The sequence below is a fragment of the Lonchura striata genome, chromosome 1 (genome assembly GCF_050655825.1).
Source record: "Lonchura striata isolate lonStrDom1 chromosome 1, ASM5065582v1, whole genome shotgun sequence".
Lineage (NCBI taxonomy): Eukaryota > Metazoa > Chordata > Aves > Passeriformes > Estrildidae > Lonchura > Lonchura striata.
This window is the reverse complement of record NC_140703.1, coordinates 5,120,297-5,137,967: the sequence shown is the minus strand read 5'-3', so window position 1 is coordinate 5,137,967 and position 17,671 is coordinate 5,120,297. Positions and strand designations below refer to the sequence as shown.

At 42.6% G+C, this 17,671-nt stretch overlaps 1 protein-coding gene across 3 annotated transcripts in view; it reads right to left on the bottom strand.

The window, feature by feature from the left end:
* The window catches only part of LOC144248381 (OX-2 membrane glycoprotein-like), a 30,754-nt gene that overhangs the window by 2,195 nt on the left and 10,888 nt on the right, over window positions 1–17,671 (bottom strand). For 2 of the 3 annotated variants that reach the window (XM_085580412.1, XM_085580364.1), the window contains exons 2-5: window positions 13,788–17,585; window positions 12,018–12,353; window positions 6,768–7,079; window positions 188–6,243 (exon numbers count right to left, since the gene is read on the bottom strand). In XM_085580412.1, the coding sequence (XP_085436538.1) occupies window positions 5,912–6,243; window positions 6,768–7,079; window positions 12,018–12,353; window positions 13,788–13,839 (1,032 nt within the window). In that variant the 5' untranslated portion in view covers window positions 13,840–17,585 and the 3' untranslated portion in view covers window positions 188–5,911. The remainder of the gene's footprint in view (window positions 1–187; window positions 6,244–6,767; window positions 7,080–12,017; window positions 12,354–13,787; window positions 17,586–17,671) is intronic. The other variant, XM_085580447.1, reaches the window with a different exon arrangement.

Here is a 17,671-nt window from a genome sequence, read left to right as displayed (position 1 = left end):
GTCACAGGATGCTTAGTATACCCCTTGTCATTTAGAGTGAATTGTGCTATTTTAAAGATGCTGCTACTAGTTGGGTGGGTTTCCAAAAGAGATATATAAAAATGCCAAGAAGAAAGGGAAAGGCAAATTGCAAGCTGAACAGAGAGGCAAGGCACCACATTTGCAGAAAAAGGAAAACTATTCTTACTTGTTCCTTCTGTGGTTGTTTAGTCTCATGACACAATATATCAACACCAGTAAGAACAATGCAGCTATTAATATCGATGTGATGATGACTGTGCTCTTCTGAACATCTACAAAAAGAAAACAGTAAGTTCACACAGAACATGAAGTGATGCCAGTATGTTTTTGCTGTTCTTTTTAAGAGGTTGGGACTGAGTGCAGCATTAAGAATTTTGTCCTTGTTTATTATTTGAAGGAGAGAAAGGAGCAGCGTAGAAATATAGTTGTACCAAATATGAAGGATTATTTAATGTTTAAAATAAATACTAATAATGTCTCACACTTCCCTGGTATCAGGTTGTATCAAAACCTAGAACTTTTTATCTATTTGTATTTCTTTTTCTGAAAGACAGCTTATCACAAGAGAAGTGTCCTATCCTTCCTGACACATATCCTTCAGCAAAATATTCTATGTGAAGTGTTTTCCCCCATCATTGTAATAATAATTAAGTGTGGTCCGGGTGCAAAAATAAAATTTTAGGATTCTAGATTAGGGGTCCAAAGGGGACAAGATGGAGGGAATTGTGTGTGTATTGTCCTTTTTCTCCTTCTTCATGCCCTCCGTGTTTCACTGTGGTGCTGGCATTTTTCTGTTTGTTCAGGCTGGGGACACACTGTCCAACGTAGGTGACAGATATTGGCACGTTATTGTAAATCCAGCACAGGAGACACCAGCAGGTGTCAGTGCTTTACCACAACCAATGTCATTTATGAAAATAGCTAAGTTCCTGTAAACAAGGAAGGCTCAAGGCAAATCGATTTGCTTAAACTGAAATGTAAGCCTGGGTGTTTATGATGAGACCTGGGCTTTCTGTAATTTACCTAAAGGATAATATAAAATAAAATATTGTGATTAAAAAAAATTAAGGTTGGTTTTTTTTACACTAAGAAGTGTAGGGTTTTTTTCTGAAAAGTTTTCATCTTCATCTCTCATGTACCACTTCAAGTTCTCTTTTACTAGACAAAGTTGCCTTTTCTTTAGGGTGGTTGAGGACCACAGCTTCTGATATGTTAGGGAATTTAAAAGTTGGTATTGTATAGGGATCTTAGAGTGAGGGTTCTCTCAGCCTTCCCAGAAATTTCAGGCAGCTTTTCTCAAAGTTGAGCAGACTACAACAGAGTCCATCCACAAAGAGCTGGACATTTATTCAGTGCTCCTTTCACACATAGCTTTATATGTCTGAAGATGAAAGCAGCAGATATATGAGAAGGCCCTTTGTGAGGCTGCCAAAAACTTGAGCAATTTCTGGTGTACTGAGAGTGAAAACAAAAATACACTTGATTTGTATCTGCCTGGCTTGATAGTCTCATTTATAAAAGAGAAAAATGCAATCAATTTGTGCAGTTCTCTTGTTTCAGCTGATTTCCAGGGGCTCAGTATTGAAAATTGAATTAAAACAATGGGTTATATTTTCTTCCATGTCTGATTTAATAAGAAAAATTACTGGTGTGGTATTTAGATGAATCATTCCCCCAGGGTCACACAACAGAGAATTGATGAATGATGCTTTCAAAGGTCTATCACCAAAACAAGGTTTCTTTTCACTGGACAAACTTAGTCCCATGCCTCTGCCAGCACTGGTTTCAGAAGAAGAATATTCCTATTTCAGCCAGGGCCTGTAAAATACCTAAGACAAACAAGCTAAGTTTCCAAGTCATCTCTTCAGCCAGTGCTGTTGGGGCCAATCTGCTTGCATCTTCCTGCTCTCTTAGAGCCAGGAACCCACTATCTAGGCAGAGAAAAATACCAACACAATATACCTCTGAAACAGCCTGGCATGCCAAAACAGAAGCATGAACACTTTATACAGCCTGAAGAACCTTAATTTTATCTATATATCTATCTCAGCTATTTAAAAGGACACTTCTTACATGAGTTAAAATCTTAACCCAAACCAGCTAATGTCAGGGTCAAAGGATCCCAAAGCTGAGAGGTGCAGCCTACATTTGCTTTATAAAGAAAGATGCATAACCCAGAACCAGTTTTATCTAAGTGAGAGGCAAGAAGGAAGGTGGCATTCCTGCTTGACCTTTTTCCATCAGGTAGGAGAAATTATATCCTGCATCAACACCACTTGTCCTTAGGCTGGACAAAATGCAGTGGCACAAAGTAGCCAAAGGCAGAGTTGGGTGAGCCTGACAACTGCCTAGCCTCAAAGCAGGCAAAAATCCTAGGTTTTTTTTTTTTTTTTTAAATATATTTTTGTGGTGGTAGTATCAGCTCAGAGCTTTCCTGTAGAATTTATTTCAAAAATATGGTCTGCTTCTATTGACTTACAAAGTTAATCTGCTTCATGTCACTTGTATTGGAGCAGAAATACAAAGCAGTCTTTTTCACTTAAATTTGCTTTCATCCTATCAGTTTTATTTCTATTTCTCATTTCAAGCTCCACACCAATCTCACCATCTCCATCTACAGCCATGCAGGGCCACAGCAGACAAAAGGTGTTGGGGATCAAAACCCACCCACTTATTAAAAGCCCACATTTATTACAACAAATGCTAGGTATCTGTATAAACCAAACTGAAATATAACCTTAAAGGAATTCTTACAAATTGTTAACAGAAGTAACTAGACAGACAAGCACAAACTAATCACAAAAAAAATCTCCTAACAGCAGTTAGGATGTTCATCATTCACAACCAAAACTTCTGATTCCCTCAGTTATGCTTTAATTTATTCTACAAAAGATGGTCTGTAGCTATTTCATATTCTTTTTTTGTCCCATAGCTATCAGCCACTTAATTAACCATTGTCTGTATTCTTGCATTCCTTTCATTGCTATGTGAAGCCAAACAGCACAGCAGCAGCACACAGCATTATGGTACTGTGGCTTAGTATAGCATGAAGGTAAGTACATGTGTTGGTTTTAAGTGTTCTGTGACTGGATGTCACGTTCACACATGCAGTATCATGAATGAAAAATAAATCTTGTACAGAATTTTACTTGTAAGCCATTGCATCCCTCACCCAGCTGCTGGACCTATCATGCTCATAAGCAGAAACCTCTAAAAATTTCTACCTTCAGCTAAAAAGTAAAAGAAGCTACAAACCCACACATAAACAGATTCATTCACGACTTCAAGCCCTGCTTTCCCACACTCCAGGTGATCTGTTTGTAGAAAAGAATAACAGATAATTTACCCATTTTCCTGGGTTTAAATAGATTTCTCACTGGCATTGTGCCTTTAGCTCTTCCCTCAGGAAATCCTTTTTTTTTACCCATGTCTAACCCCCATTTCTGCCAGGGATTTTTTTTTTTAAAAACCAACAAAACAAACAACAAAACCAAAAACCCTTAGTCTAAACACTAGCAGAAGCCTCATGTTAAAACTCAAATAAACTGCTCTAAATTGCAAGTGCAGACTTTGCAGAATGGCAACCTGCTCAATAAGGGTGCCAGGGGCTCTCCACCCCATTCCTGCCTTCCACAAACCCAGGGGAAAACCTTCTCTCCTCTCCTCTTCCCTCATCAAGGAAGAAATGAAGCAACAATGGTGGAAAAGTTTGGACAACCATTACTTCCTCCTTTGACAATTAGGGGACTATGAAGAAAAAACCCCAATTGTAACAGCTGCAGCCAGTTCCTCTTTCCCCTCACTCACAAACTGTGCTATTTCTAGGCATTAGGGGGGTTTAAAAGAAGTATTTTGTAGCAAAGACCAGGTTTACTCATTCTCAACTCACTCGTTTTCATTTTTGTTCACTTGGCTTTTTGACTACAACTTAGTGATTCATGTGGGATGCCCATTTGAAATACGTGGACGAGGAAAAACCAGATTACATGCTTTTGCTCTGGGAAGCCAGAAGGAGAGGAAGCAGCCTGCACTGGTGGCTTCCCACAAGACCAGCACGATCCAGGCAGGCTCATTTCTCTGTCCCTAAGTCAACAAGACTTTATGAGCATATGGTGCAATTCAGGGAATTACAGGAGACTCCAGCTCAGACCCATTGCTTAGAAGCAAAACATGGTCAGAATAGGGAACACTCCTTGTCCTGCACTGGTACTTCTCTGACCACATGAAAATAAATAAAACACCCAGGTCCTCAGGCTGACCAGCCTCCTACTGCACTCACCTGCCACTCCACCAGAACACAAACAAAATGCACAGCACAACCCCTAAAGCTGCCCTTTTATTGCCCTGCTGCCTCCTGCAGGTGGGTGGGATGCCAGGAAACACAAAACAGCTGTGATAGATCAGGTACATTAAGAAGAGGGCTGTGAAGAGCCCTGAGAAAGAGGGAAAAAAGACACATCTATGTGCCTTTTACATTGCTTTCCAGGAGAATTTGCTGGAAATTGGACTTGGCACTTCCTCGTGGCTCTTGCCTTGAAGCCTGTTACTCCTGGCACCTGGGTTATAAGCTCAGGCTGGCTGCAGTCTTGCCCTGATCTCTTGTGCCCTTTAGGGAACAAGTTCAACACCTGAAGTTCAGACTAGTGTGCTGGGATGTTCCACAGGTTTTCTGCAGCCTAGCTCCTGATAAGGGGCTCCTTTGGTCCATCAGCAATAATTTCCAAGCCAGCAGCCTTACAAAAGACTTGTTGCCTTGTTTCAGATAATCCTCCGTCCAATTTTAAGTTTGCAATATTAAAATATCAAAGGGTAATAAACAATGTTGAAACCACCAAAAATACAAAGCATGACTTCCACTAAATGGATCCACACAGCCAGTCTGAGTTTCAAATAAATATGTTACATTTTTTTCTTACAAAACAATTATTACAGTGTAAATAAAATAAATAAATATATATTATAAATGGTCCATTTTTATATTTCTCTTGGAGAAAGTCACAGAAGGTTTCCTTGGAAGCTTGAGGTGTCATTTTAAGAGTTTCTTTCTTGCATGTGTAGGTGGGGCAGCTTCTCAGGTGTTCAGTGGTGCACCAAGGGTGTGGGACACTGCAGGAGCCCACCTGCCTGCAGCTCCATACTGTCTGCACTTCTTGGCCTTGGTGCAGGCAGGAAGTACCTGATGAAAGAGAGGTTGTTGTGTTTATTTCTTCAAAACATATGGGTGTTTAAAGTGTGAGGGTAAACATCCTGGAAATTTGTATTGCCAAGTGAGTCCTTGCATCTCTCTGTGACAGGAGACTTAAATTTTCTCCTTGCAATCCCACCAGCAGTCTTCAGCTTGGACCTAGACTTATAACACCTAAGACGTGTTGCCTTTCCTCCATTGCTTCTTTTTCTCCAAAATTTTCCCCAAAATCCAGGGTGCACATGCTAGGCATGTACTGCAAGGAGGATGAGGAGATGTCACAAAACTGACCTGTGGTTTTCTGAAATGATGCCACGTCACCTCAGTTTAACCACCTCAAGATTGTATCCTGCAGCCCCTCCACTAGGATAGCCTTGGTGGACAACCAGCAGTGCCTCAGCCCATGCCTCAGCATGGCACCCTGGTCTTCCCTCACAGAGGCACAGTTTTCCTCCAAAGACAACATTTTGTTTGAGGCCCATCCTCAAAGTTGCTGCCTTTGTGAGCTGCATTGGTTGTGCTCGTAAAATTGGTTATTTTATGAGCTGCAGAAGACCAGTGCAAGGCTCTGGCCACTGCTTACACAATTATTTTGTGCTCAAATATAACAGTAGGGTGATGCTCCCACTGCAGCATGCCTTGTCATTGGCACAGGGAATGTTTTCTAGCTGCCAGCACACTTGGGCACTCTTGGGCTATGCAGAATCAGGTTTCCCCTTCCCAGCTGTCTGGCTGGGAGCTCATTCCTGTGTCCCTCTCCAGCCCAGTTCCAGCCTGGCTTGGGTAGTGTGCAGGCAGCCCTGGTGTGGCTGGGCTGAGCCGGGTCATGAGTGCCAAGACCTGTGGGGGTGAATTTTGCAGCCCCCTGAGGAAAGGCAGACCTACCCAGCAGGGCCAGGCTGGGTTTCTCTCTGGCTCACGTAGGTGCCTGAGGCAGTGGTAGAGGAGGCAGATGAGAAGGAGAAGGGAGGTCAGGGGGACCAGGACCTCCAGTGCAATGGCAGCAGCCATGGATGATGCCATGCTGCTGTCTGGACCTGTGGGGAAAGCAGCAGGTACTCAGTATGAGCATGAAGTAAAAAAACCAACCTGAAACCCATTTCAAGCATCCCTTGGCCATTGGGCAGATAAGGGCACTGGGAGCACATTCCAGCATGATGCACACAAGTGGCATTGCCAGCAGACCTGTGCTTGGGGTCTGATGTTAAGGTCAGGCATGCAGAACCCAGCCCCTCTGAGCTACCCAACGCTGGCATCTCTTGGTTTGTCACATTGTGTGACAGGAAACCCTGCCACAGATAGTCCTTCATAGAGACAGGGAGGCTGGGGCACATCATGGTGTGTAAGGGGACCTGAGGGGCACTAAGATATTATGTGCCATTGGCCAGGGCATTTGGATGTTCCATGGCACCTCCTCCATCCCTCCCAAGCCCAGCCACAGCTGCTCTTCCAGGTGCTTTCCCCACCTTCCAACCCTCTGAGGAGTTTTCTGATTCTACCCCAGGAGGTGTTTTCCCAATTTCTTCCCTAATCCAGAGCAGGAGCAGAGTAACATACTGACCCTGTTCCAGGCTGTCTATGGGCAGGACCAGGGTCAAATTTAGAGAAGGGTGTTGGATCATGCAGGTGATGGGGTACTCCTGAAGGATTTTGGAGTGGGTGTGGGTAAAATTGCTGATGACAGTCACGGTCTGGTTGCTGAACTTTATGTGGTACTCCCTTGGTTTCTGCTGCAGGATGCTGGGGAGGTGCCAGGTTATTTTTGGAGCTGGTTTCCCTGTTGCTGAGCAGCTCATCCCCACCATTTTCTCAGAGTCTTCAGCTTTGTCTGGATTTGGTATAAGCTTAGTTTCCAGTTTGGGGTCCGAGATGGCTGTAAACAACAAAGTGACAAAGTCCATTAATTTCTACTTATGTTTGAGCAAAGAGAATCTGTATTTACAGTTACTTTGGAGGAAAAGCTTACCATCTAATCCTAGCTCCCCTTCCCAAAGCCCCAGCAGTGACAAATAAATATGAAGGTGATCAGACAGTAGTCTGGAAGTGAAGAGCTGGACAACAGAAGAGGGCAGAAGCATCTGTTTCAGTTCTGTTATAGCAGCAGCATCCCAACTGAGAAGCTGAGTTATGGCTGAGTTAAAAGCAGAAGGTAGTGGAACTGTGAAGTCATATGTCCTTTTCTCTCTGAAAGAGCTGAACTGCTTATATGTGTTAGAATTATTTTCCTTTAAAATTACCTGCAGGATTAGCTTTATTGCTGTTTAGCATTTTTGCTGTTGAGGTGTGGAGAGTTGCAAATCAAAGGACTACATGCATCTATTTATGCAAGACAGTACTAGTGAATTTGTATGTGGTTACACCATGTGATTTCACCCGTGGAAGGTTTGTGCTTTCATCGTGTAAATGGTTTAGGGTGAGTCACAGTATCCCTCAAAAGTATCATGAAAGATCACTTCTTCTAAACAGTCTCATGCCAGCAGATTTGTGGATGTTGTCACATTTAATTTTAATCTGGAAGAAGGATGAACTACAGGCATCATTCATGCTTACTCACTCACATGAAGCCTACTTGTTGATTCCTATTTATATAAAATGTATTTGCAGGGAATAGATAAAGAGGAGAGGTTCTGGAAGTTGGTTTCAACCTGGATAGAACTCCGTGTGAGATCTGAACACATAAGCCAAGTCCCATGTAAAAAACTGCCTGTTTATCCTTTGGCATAAAATCATGCCATAATTTAGGTCAGAAGGGACTTCAGGAGAATGTCTAGTTCAAACCTCTGCTTAGTTTGATAAGGTCAGTTTGCACAGGCCAATCTCTGTAAAGGTGTGTATTTGCATTTGGGAGTGCAATCCATGGGTTTTTGCATGGCAGCTCACCAGCCTGCCTTCTACTTCAGTGCATGTGCTGATGGAATAGGAGTCTAAACCACACTCTACTTCTAGGTCTTTGTTTCTGAGAATATGGCTTTTTAAAAGCATTTAAGTGCAGTGGCAATTCTAGTTTCAATCATGTCTGAATTACCATGAATGCCCTCTGTTTAAAAAAGTATCCACTGCTATAATTAGTAGAACTCCATGTGTATATTACTACTTGCATAAGAAAAATAACAGTGGTAAGTGCAATATTTATGCTAAAATTAATTTTTATCCCAACACTAGAACATACCTCTATCATTTAGCAATCCTGCTGTTAAATGAGCAAACAAAACTTCTTTTCATTCTTATGAAAAACAATTTTTCCTTTTGTGAGGTAAACAAAGACTTGCCTGTGAGGTGTAGCAGACACTGAGAAAAGGGGAAAAGATGTGTGCCAGATGTATAATGGCACCTATAACCTCCTGCTACAATTCCAGATGCACCTCAAAAGGTTGTCTGTGTCTTCCTAGCCACAACTGCCAGAAGCAAGACTTTGTATACCAGTAATTTTGTTGCTTTTTGCTTGTTGTTTGATCTTTTTACAAGCCTGACCTCATTTACTCACTATGGCTGTGCGAGCATAGAAAAAATAAACTTGTACTTCTCACTTTTTGTATCAACCATAGACAAAATCTCAACACCCGCAGAGTTGCTGAAACCTCTGAGAAAAACAAGGAAAGTGTTTAGGGGGATTTCAGCTGGAACATCTCAAAATCTCCCAGTGAAAAGACTACTGTCACAAACAATTTATGTTTCTATTAATAAATGATCTCTGAACTTCTTTCACTCACGGGATGCATAAAAATAACATATCCACCCACAGGGTTAACTTCAAATATCAGCTTGCAAAATTCACAAGCAGTCAAAGGGAGAAGTCACAAATGTTACCACAGAGGATGAGAAAAACTTCTCAGTGTCTTGCCAGAAACATGTGCACTCCACACCTGCTCTTCTTCTGACTAAGCAGTTCTCTCTTCTCACAATGGACCCCAATGAATGATCCTTTAGGGCTGAGCTTCTCTCTAACAAATGTCTGTAATAGATGCACTGTCAGAACCTGCAAGTTCTTGCTTTTGCAGAAAAGTCCTGCTATGCTATTTGCTAGTATGTGCTGGCTGTTCATGTTTGATGCATACACTTAACTGCTTCTTTAGCCTTCCATCAAAATATTTGTTTCCAGTGAAAAAGTCTTCACCTGATGCTGTGTGCCAGTACTTGCTTTAGTCTCTCTTGTAGATCAGGACTGCAGATGTTCCCAGATTTGGGCTCTGTCAACATTCCCAAATATTTGAAAAAGGGACCTTCTGTAATGGCTTTCTGTAGTTAGAAGGAATTAGGCACTGCTAAGCCTTTAAATATAAAAAGCATATAATGAATCAGGTCATTATATGCTGTTTATATTTAAAGGCTTAGCAGTGGTGTTACAGAGAATGATAAACGATTGCAGGAATCACATTATGCCTCATGATGACAGAAGGCTATGGATGCTCACCCACAGTACTGTGCCTTGATTTTCCTGTCTCAGAAATTACCATGGCATTTTTCCAGCTGGGCTCAAGACTCCTGGACAAATGTTGCCAATCTACAGTGAAGGAATTTTGTAACTCAGCAAGTCTTGCCTATCCTCACGTGGCACATCCCCCTCTCTCCATACCTCTCCCTCAATCCTCATCCTGGATTTCATTCTCATCCTCTTTGTCAGTGAAGTTTGTCAAAATATTTCCAAGGTAAAATGAAGGGGGAAAAGCAGCAGACTGTTCAAAAGAGACGCACCAAACCTGCTTGAAACTATTGTGTTCCAAAATGGATTTTGCTACAAGGTAGGACATTTCTGCTTCTTCCTGGGTTTGCTGTTTTCAGCCAGGCAGTCCTGACATCCCTCCAGTCATAACTGTTTCTTTATTCAGTGTTGTATCCAGTTTTTATGTGGTTTCACTTCCCCTCACCACGGGTGATGGTGCCCGTCCTGTCCCAGAACAGCCGCTTGCAAAGGCTGCAGTAACCAGGCAATTTACCAGCCCGTAAACTCCCTGGCACTCCCCTCTTGAGGGCATGGCAGTGTTTAATTTTCAACTGGTGACTCGGAATTGCTCACCCTGCCCTGAACCTCTGAGCCTTGGGAGATTCCTGCTGGCTTCACTCTGCCTCATGGGGCACCCTCTGGGCTTGTTCAGACAAGTTGTTCCCATCATTAGGAGTTGGGGTATAATGAGCAAGACTGTGGCTTTTAAGTGTAAATTAGCTTCAATGAAATAACCACATAACTAAACCTTCTGCCTAAAGAGCTAAAACTTTCTGTCAAAGTGCCAAATGCTCAGTTTGTTCATGGTGACCCTCTAGGGCTGGTTTGATACAGCACATTACAGGAAGGCTGCCATGACCTCAGTGAGGCAGATTCACCTCTGGCAGTGGCCTATGAGAGAAGTTAAAACCTTCCTAGTTTTCATCTGAGCCACAGGAAGAGATGCTTCCATAAGTTTGTGTGGCAGAAGAAAAACATCCCTTTTTTTTTTTTTTTTTTAGAATTAGTGCTCTGGTGAAGGATAAACCATAGCCAAAAGGCTGGTGAGTTTGGGAAGGAGTTCCCCCACTTGGATGGAAAAAAACCCAAACCCAAACCTGAAAGAAATCTCTGTGTTTAGATTTATATGATTAAAAAGAATGGGATCCCTCTGGAAGTCATTTTCCTGTAATGTATAATAAGTGTTTACCCTCTGAATGACTCAGAAGTGGATTTCTTTAGGAGCTTTCCTCTCCGTATATGAAATACTGCATGAATTTCTCATCACTTCTATTTTCTGCCCTAGTTTTCCCAAAAGAGAGGAAAAAGAACGTTTTTTCCAGACTTGTTTTTCCCTTGTGCTTTTCACCACCACTTCCTTTCCCCTATAAGTTAGGAGCTCCCTTTTTCCACACAGAGACTCCAGAGAGGTGTGTGGATGTATGTGTCTGTATCTTTATCAGCAGAAGGTACTAGGGATAAACAAAATACTCTGCAGGGGTCACATCACCAGTGACACAGCACAGACACTGATACTCTCCACAGGGGATGTGATCTTTGGCCAGTTTCCCCACAGCAGTCCCTGAGACAGCTAGGAGCCAACAGGGTGTCCTCAGAGCATGTTTAATGCCTCAGCTTTCTCAGCTGGACAAAACCCAGCAGCTTTCCTCAAAAGATGAGCAGCTTGTTACTCTTAGCTGAGTTCATCTTTTAGTCTTTATTTCAGGTTGAATTTGCTAGTTGATGATTTCATATGGAGGTGACAAATATTGCCTCATGACTGACTTATGATTTGTTTCAACTCTCTTCTTTAAGCTAGTTGATGCTGACCTGCTCAGGATATTCATGTGTGAAATCCCATGAGTCATAGAGTATTTCAGCCTTCTTTTTTTACATTTTTTAAAAAATAAAATCCTTTTCTTGACCCCAGCCCAGCTACTGTTATTTTTACTCTAGCTTCTAAATGGGCTTCCAGCTATTCTGGTCATGCATGTGCCTCTTTACGTTTTGAGTACTTTGTGATTATTTCACAACCAAATGAAGAGCAAGCTAAAAATTGCCTGATTTCCAGGATTAGGAGGTGAGAGCAGCAGTGAAAGGAAGAAGAGGAGCACAGGTTCATGGCTGTGGCCAGGCAGCTGTCAGCACATCACAGGGCCAGGGAAACTTGGAGGAAGTCATGAGTTACATGTCAGTTTTGAATCTCACTATTGCTGACTTGAAAGGGAAGAAAAATTAAAGAACCGTTGAATGCTGGTTTCCCATCAGAGGTAAAACCAGACAGGGAGAGCCCTTTTTCTCATATCAGTGTAGCAATGTTAGGGAAGGTTTTTCACATGAAACATGACTTGGTCCTCAGATAAGCACCCGTACACAATTACAGTGCCTTACCATAAACCTTGAGACACATCCTGCCAGTGACAGCCCCCGAGGGAAATGTGTTGAAGATGCATTTGTAGCATCCTTCATCTTGGAGGGTGACTCCATGAAGGGAGATGGCTGAGGCTTGCAACTCGCTGTGGGCAAAGCTCACGTGGCTGACATAGTCCTTGGCTATTTTTTGGCCATTTATCGTGCTGTAAGTCGCTATGTTGTCTTCAGCCCCGGCCGTCTCCTTCTGCCATGTCACCTGTATCACGTCTTCCTTCGTGACTGACCGGCATGAAAAAGTAACATTTCCTCCTGCCTGGACTGACTGGACCTTTCTGTTCATCACCTGCACAGAGGCTGGGGGAGAAGCAAGTGCCACACTCAGCATTTCTCACACTCTTCTGCAGCCCAACCCCAGCAGAGGCCCCGCAGCCCCTCGCCCTCATTTCCAAGCAGTGCAACTCTGGAGGATTTCTCTATCCCTCCATCTAGGGAAAAGTTGAAAATGCAGCTTGAAAGAACCACACAGAGTTTCACTTGACCTGCCACCTCTCACACCAAGCATTTTGCCAGAAAGGCAGTTCTGGTGTTCAGTCAATCTGACACTGATTTGTCTCCTAGGACTGCTATTCCATGGGCACCCACAGAGAGATTCCTGAAACTTTCAGCCATGCTGATGACCAAACAGCTGTTGGCCCAATACCACCCTCTTAACCCTCCTGCGGCATGGGGGGAAGCAAATCAGGAAAATGCTAAAAATTATTATGTGTCTCACTACACATACATCATGTATTCACACTTGGCAGAGACTGGCAAGGATCAGAAAACCAGAAGGAAAAAGCAAGGCAGGGAGAACCTGGTCTCAGCATTGAAGTCATGCTGCTGAGAAACAGCTGCAGAAGAGACCCTACTGAAGACCCACAGGCAGAAAACTTGCACAGCATAAATACCATGGTATAAAAGGTCTTCAGGGAAAAGAAGAAAACAATCAGTCTCCTCTTCCAGTTCTAGACATGAAAAAATTGTTAAGGGTACAGGCACGGTGAAGCTGATGGCTCAGCTCCACAGTTCTCTTGGCATAATAATTTTCAAAGTTTATTTCTGCATGTCAGCATGGGAAGGGAGATATTAGCAGTAACAGTTGCAGCACTGAAAGCATAATTCAATTTACAAGAAAGGGAAATATCTTTGCAGAGAAGGGAGAGGCTGTCTGCAGTGCCCAGAGGTACACTAGACTAACCTAATCAAGAAAGCACTCTGAGATTCTGGCTGTGACCACGGCCAGGTGGATTTTCATCAAAGACCAAGAAGCCAGTTGTCAAGCTGTGCCAGTCACTTTGCTTTCCAGATCTCAGCAGTGCCATAGGCAGACTACAAACCATGATAATGGAACCTAGTTTGAAACTAATTCAGCCTTTTCTACACGATTTTTAAATACAAAACCAGTGTCATACATCCATGCTTTTGGTGGTCTGAACAGATTCCTACAAGCAGGTTTGCCTGCTTTATTATTTGCCCATTGCAATACCTTTATACATCTCTCTGGAATTTATAAATGCACTGGTGCTAAATTAAGAAGTGGATGCTGTCAGAACAACCAGCAGTGACACACCTGAGCCCCAGGTAAGTAGCACAGTGCCACAAGTGCCATGTAATCACTGGGTTTGCCCCAGGAGGGTGCCAAGTGGGGGCTGCAGCACCCAGCAGCACAGAAGGAGGCTGGCACAGCCACTGATGTCCCTAGCACTGTTAGGATAATGACACAGACACCCAGACAGACAAGAGAGTTACCTGGAGCAGTGGTCCAGACGCTGAAGAGCAGCAGGCAAGTGACCATCATCATCTTAGCTGTGCGCTCAGAGAGACAAGCGAGCGATCCACTGAGTGCCACTTCCCCTTTCTTAAACACTTGGCTCTTACTCTAGGGACATTCCCCATCATAAAGCTACAGTAAATGGCTTGTGAAGACCTCCTGCCTCTATGACACAGCTGAGTTTTAGGGGGTATGACAAAAACTGCCACAGACAGAAACTCAGGTTTTCCCAGCTGTGCTGCTAAGCAGACAGGAGTACTGGGTTTTTCACAAGCACTCTGCCCATAAGGTTGAGTTTTCATAAGCACCTAAATACAAGTACAGATTTTGAAACTGGCTCAGCACCCAGTGTCTGTGGGTTGCAGGAGGAAAGGCCACCCTGGCCTTGACCAGAGCTCCAGGAAAGGCCATGCTGCAATGAGTAGTGCAAATGTCCCTGCATGTAACTCAGGGGACACAGTTAGGGGTCTGCATCCATCCTGTCAATCAGCGAAGACCCAGGATGTGTTGATGCTTCTGTAACACAACTCTTTTTCTAAGTTAAGGAGACCAAAGCAAGCCAAGAGGTGGACTCAGGGCCTAAATCATGTGTTGTCTCAGGGAAAGAGCAGAGCCTTGGTCTCACCTCTCCTCCACTGAGATTGCCTCCATCTCCACAGATCCACGATCCTTCCCCAGCCTTGCCTCTTGGAAAGGCAGGGTTGCCTTCCACAAGCACACAATTCCTCCTCCACCATCACCTGAGATGACATAAAAATACGTCCCACAACTTGTCTGAGTCATTGTATTTGTGCCTTTTTTGCTCTGTCATTGAACACATTGCCTGTGTTCCCCTTTCTGTGTGGGCTGTGATCACAGCTGAAACCAGCCAAGCTCTCAGCCCATGGGTGCCTCTCCTATGGCACAGTGGGGCAGCCATACCATGAGACCTCATTTGCTAATCAAACTTCTACTGGTAAATTGTGTTTCAAGTTTCTGACTTCTGATGAGTGCCTTACATTTTTTGCAAATTCTTACTACTCCAAATGACTACGATTGCAAATAAAATGTTTTCTCTCAGTTGAATGCCCACACAGATTATTGTGCAAATCAGTTGCAAGCCAGCAAGCCCAAACCATAAAGTGACAAGCATACTTTCACATTTATGATTCTTTTTCTCCTTAGTGGCAGCTAATCTGAAAACAGAAACAGCTCAAGTATCAGTATTACTCTAAAGAAACATTTTGGACGTGTTTTTATGTAGGTTCAAGAATTCATTCCCATAAGTCTGAAAAATACATTTCTCACACATACTATTGTCTTTTTCCTTTGAGATATCTTATTTTCCTTTCCTTGAGTTACTTGCATAGTTGCACTTTCCTGCAAAATTTCTGGAAGAGCATTCTGGCCTGATCAAAATATGAGATCACTACTTAGCAATCACAAAAGGAACTGCACTTGATTTTAAGAAGAATTGCAAGCCCAACTCGTAGATATTCTTGTCAGATTTAAGCAAATTAATTTCTCTCAGAAACATTCTGATCTTCCAGAACCCTTAAAATCTGTGAGCTGCTAAAGGAAACACTTTTCAATGAAGAGCAAACTTTCAGTCTTGGCAAAGGACAGAGGTGGCTCTGCCAGTGGGAAAAATTTGTTTGCTTTAATTTGTTACTGCATCCTTGGTGAGGATGAGCTGTGTATGTTGGCTGCTCCCTCCAAGCTCTGCTTTTCCTCTGACAGCTCCTGGTGCCACAGGGAACCTAAGCCTCCCTAAAAACCTTCATGAGTCAGTGTTTGCATGCACATCCAACTGCTGCAGCATCTCTGCTGGACCACTCCCCTTTCTCCAGGGACCAGACAACATCAGCAGTTGATTAATTGCTTTAAACACAACATTTTACTCATAATGTTACATCCACTAATCTAACCACTTATTTGAAATTTCTGAATGTATCTTTAGGTGGATGAATGGCTGCTGTGTTCACCTTTGCATTGACTTTTGGTGGATTACCTTCTCCTTCCTTGCCAGTCAGATGCCACACTCTCCAGCTCCAGTCACACTACGTCCTCATTTCTGAGAACTGCACGCTGTGTCTGAGTTTCAGTCACATTCCAAAGACAGAGAAAGCTTGGGGATAAATTAGGCAGAAGTAGTTCTTCAGCTACTGCTTGAAAAGCATGGTGATTTGTATTATTTTCTTTCTTTCTGTTTCACCAGGATGCTCTCTTTAGTTCTGAGGAAATTAAAAAAGGGACATACAAGAATTGCACAGTCACAAAATGCCAGCATTTCCCCACAGACCAAGTGACTAATGCCATTTATAATTCACATAGTTTAACTTCCAGAAAATGTTGCCAAGGGAAGTCACTCAGGCACTATTATAGTTTAAAACATAGATTTGTCAACTACCAGGCTAAACCACTGTTTTTTTAAGCCATCCAAACCCAGTTTAACAATTGGACATCTTCCTACCTTGTCAGAAGGATCCAGTGCCACCTTTCAAGACATTGTCTATAAAGAGAACAAAACAGGTGGAGAGGGCTTCATTGACTTCTAAATCCCAGTGAGTTTTGGAGGTTGGTTCCTCAGCTCTAGTTGTAGGTAGCACTGTTGGGAAGCAGCTTGTCGAATTCAATTGAGCAGATCTAGAACTTTATAACATGTTTCAGTAGTGCCTGCATATGGCAAAATAACTCTATATCTCAGGTGAGTTTGGAGAGCTGCAGTACACTGAGGTAAGGACAGTAGCAGTGATAGTAAAAGGGTTTTAAAATCATGGGGATTTAGGGTTAAAAGGAAAATTAAGCTTAGTAGGCCCTGGAAAAAAAAAATACCTTGGGTACAATGTAGGCCTTGTACCTTGCTAGAACTGCACCTGTGTAGCTCATACATGATAAATGATTTAATTGTTAAATGTGATGATTGTTTAGTAATTAAATATAATTATTGTTTAATCATATGAATAATCCTGAGAAACTGTGGTCAGGGGCCTAGGAAAGATCACAAGAAACTCGTGCTTGAATAAAGTCAATGTATACAATAGAACACTATAAGTTTAATAATTAATAGATGTATATTAATTATTATGTATAAGTTATGTATATAACTTATTACATATGTTATATGTAATAAGTTAATAAAAGCACCTGCATATAATCATATCCCATGATTATGTGTGTTTCTGAACGCTGACAGCAGCATCTACCAACATTTGCTCCAGCCTCTGGCTGTGGCAGTTCAAAGGCAAGGGATGCTGCAGGACCTGTGGTGCTCATTTGGGCAGGGTTACAATTTGTTTTTACAGACAAATTGTTGTGTTTGCACACGTGTTTCGGTTCAGAGCACGCAAGGGTAGCTTGTAGGCAGACACAGCTGCTTATCCTTGTCATGTTTGATTTGGTGGTGTGTGATCTCCCCAGATGGACTCCCTTCCTCTGCTAACACCCTGCTGTCAGCTGCAAGTTACAGCTTCTGTTGGTGAAATCTGGTGTTGGACTGCTTAGCAAAGTGCAAAACAGAAACAAAGGAGGAGGCTGCTTAGCAGAGACCTAGCCCGTGGTGGTGTACCTCTATCTGCAAAATCACATGTTCCTAGGGGATAGCACTTGTTCTTAGAGTGTTCTGTTAACTGCCTGACACTTCTTACCTCTGAGGTTTGATGAAATGGCTGCAGACACCTGAAGTCTTAAAGAGATTTTTTTTTCTGGCAATGTACAACAATTGTGTCAACTAAAACTTGTTCGTCCCCAGCCAACAAAACCTGCAAATTATTCTTCTGGTTCTTCTGTTTTTCTTCCTTGTGGGTTGGGAAAAAGAAAAAGGAATAAAAGTTAAATATTTTTTTTTTTAAAAGGAGACAAAGAAGCACAAAAAGACTGCACT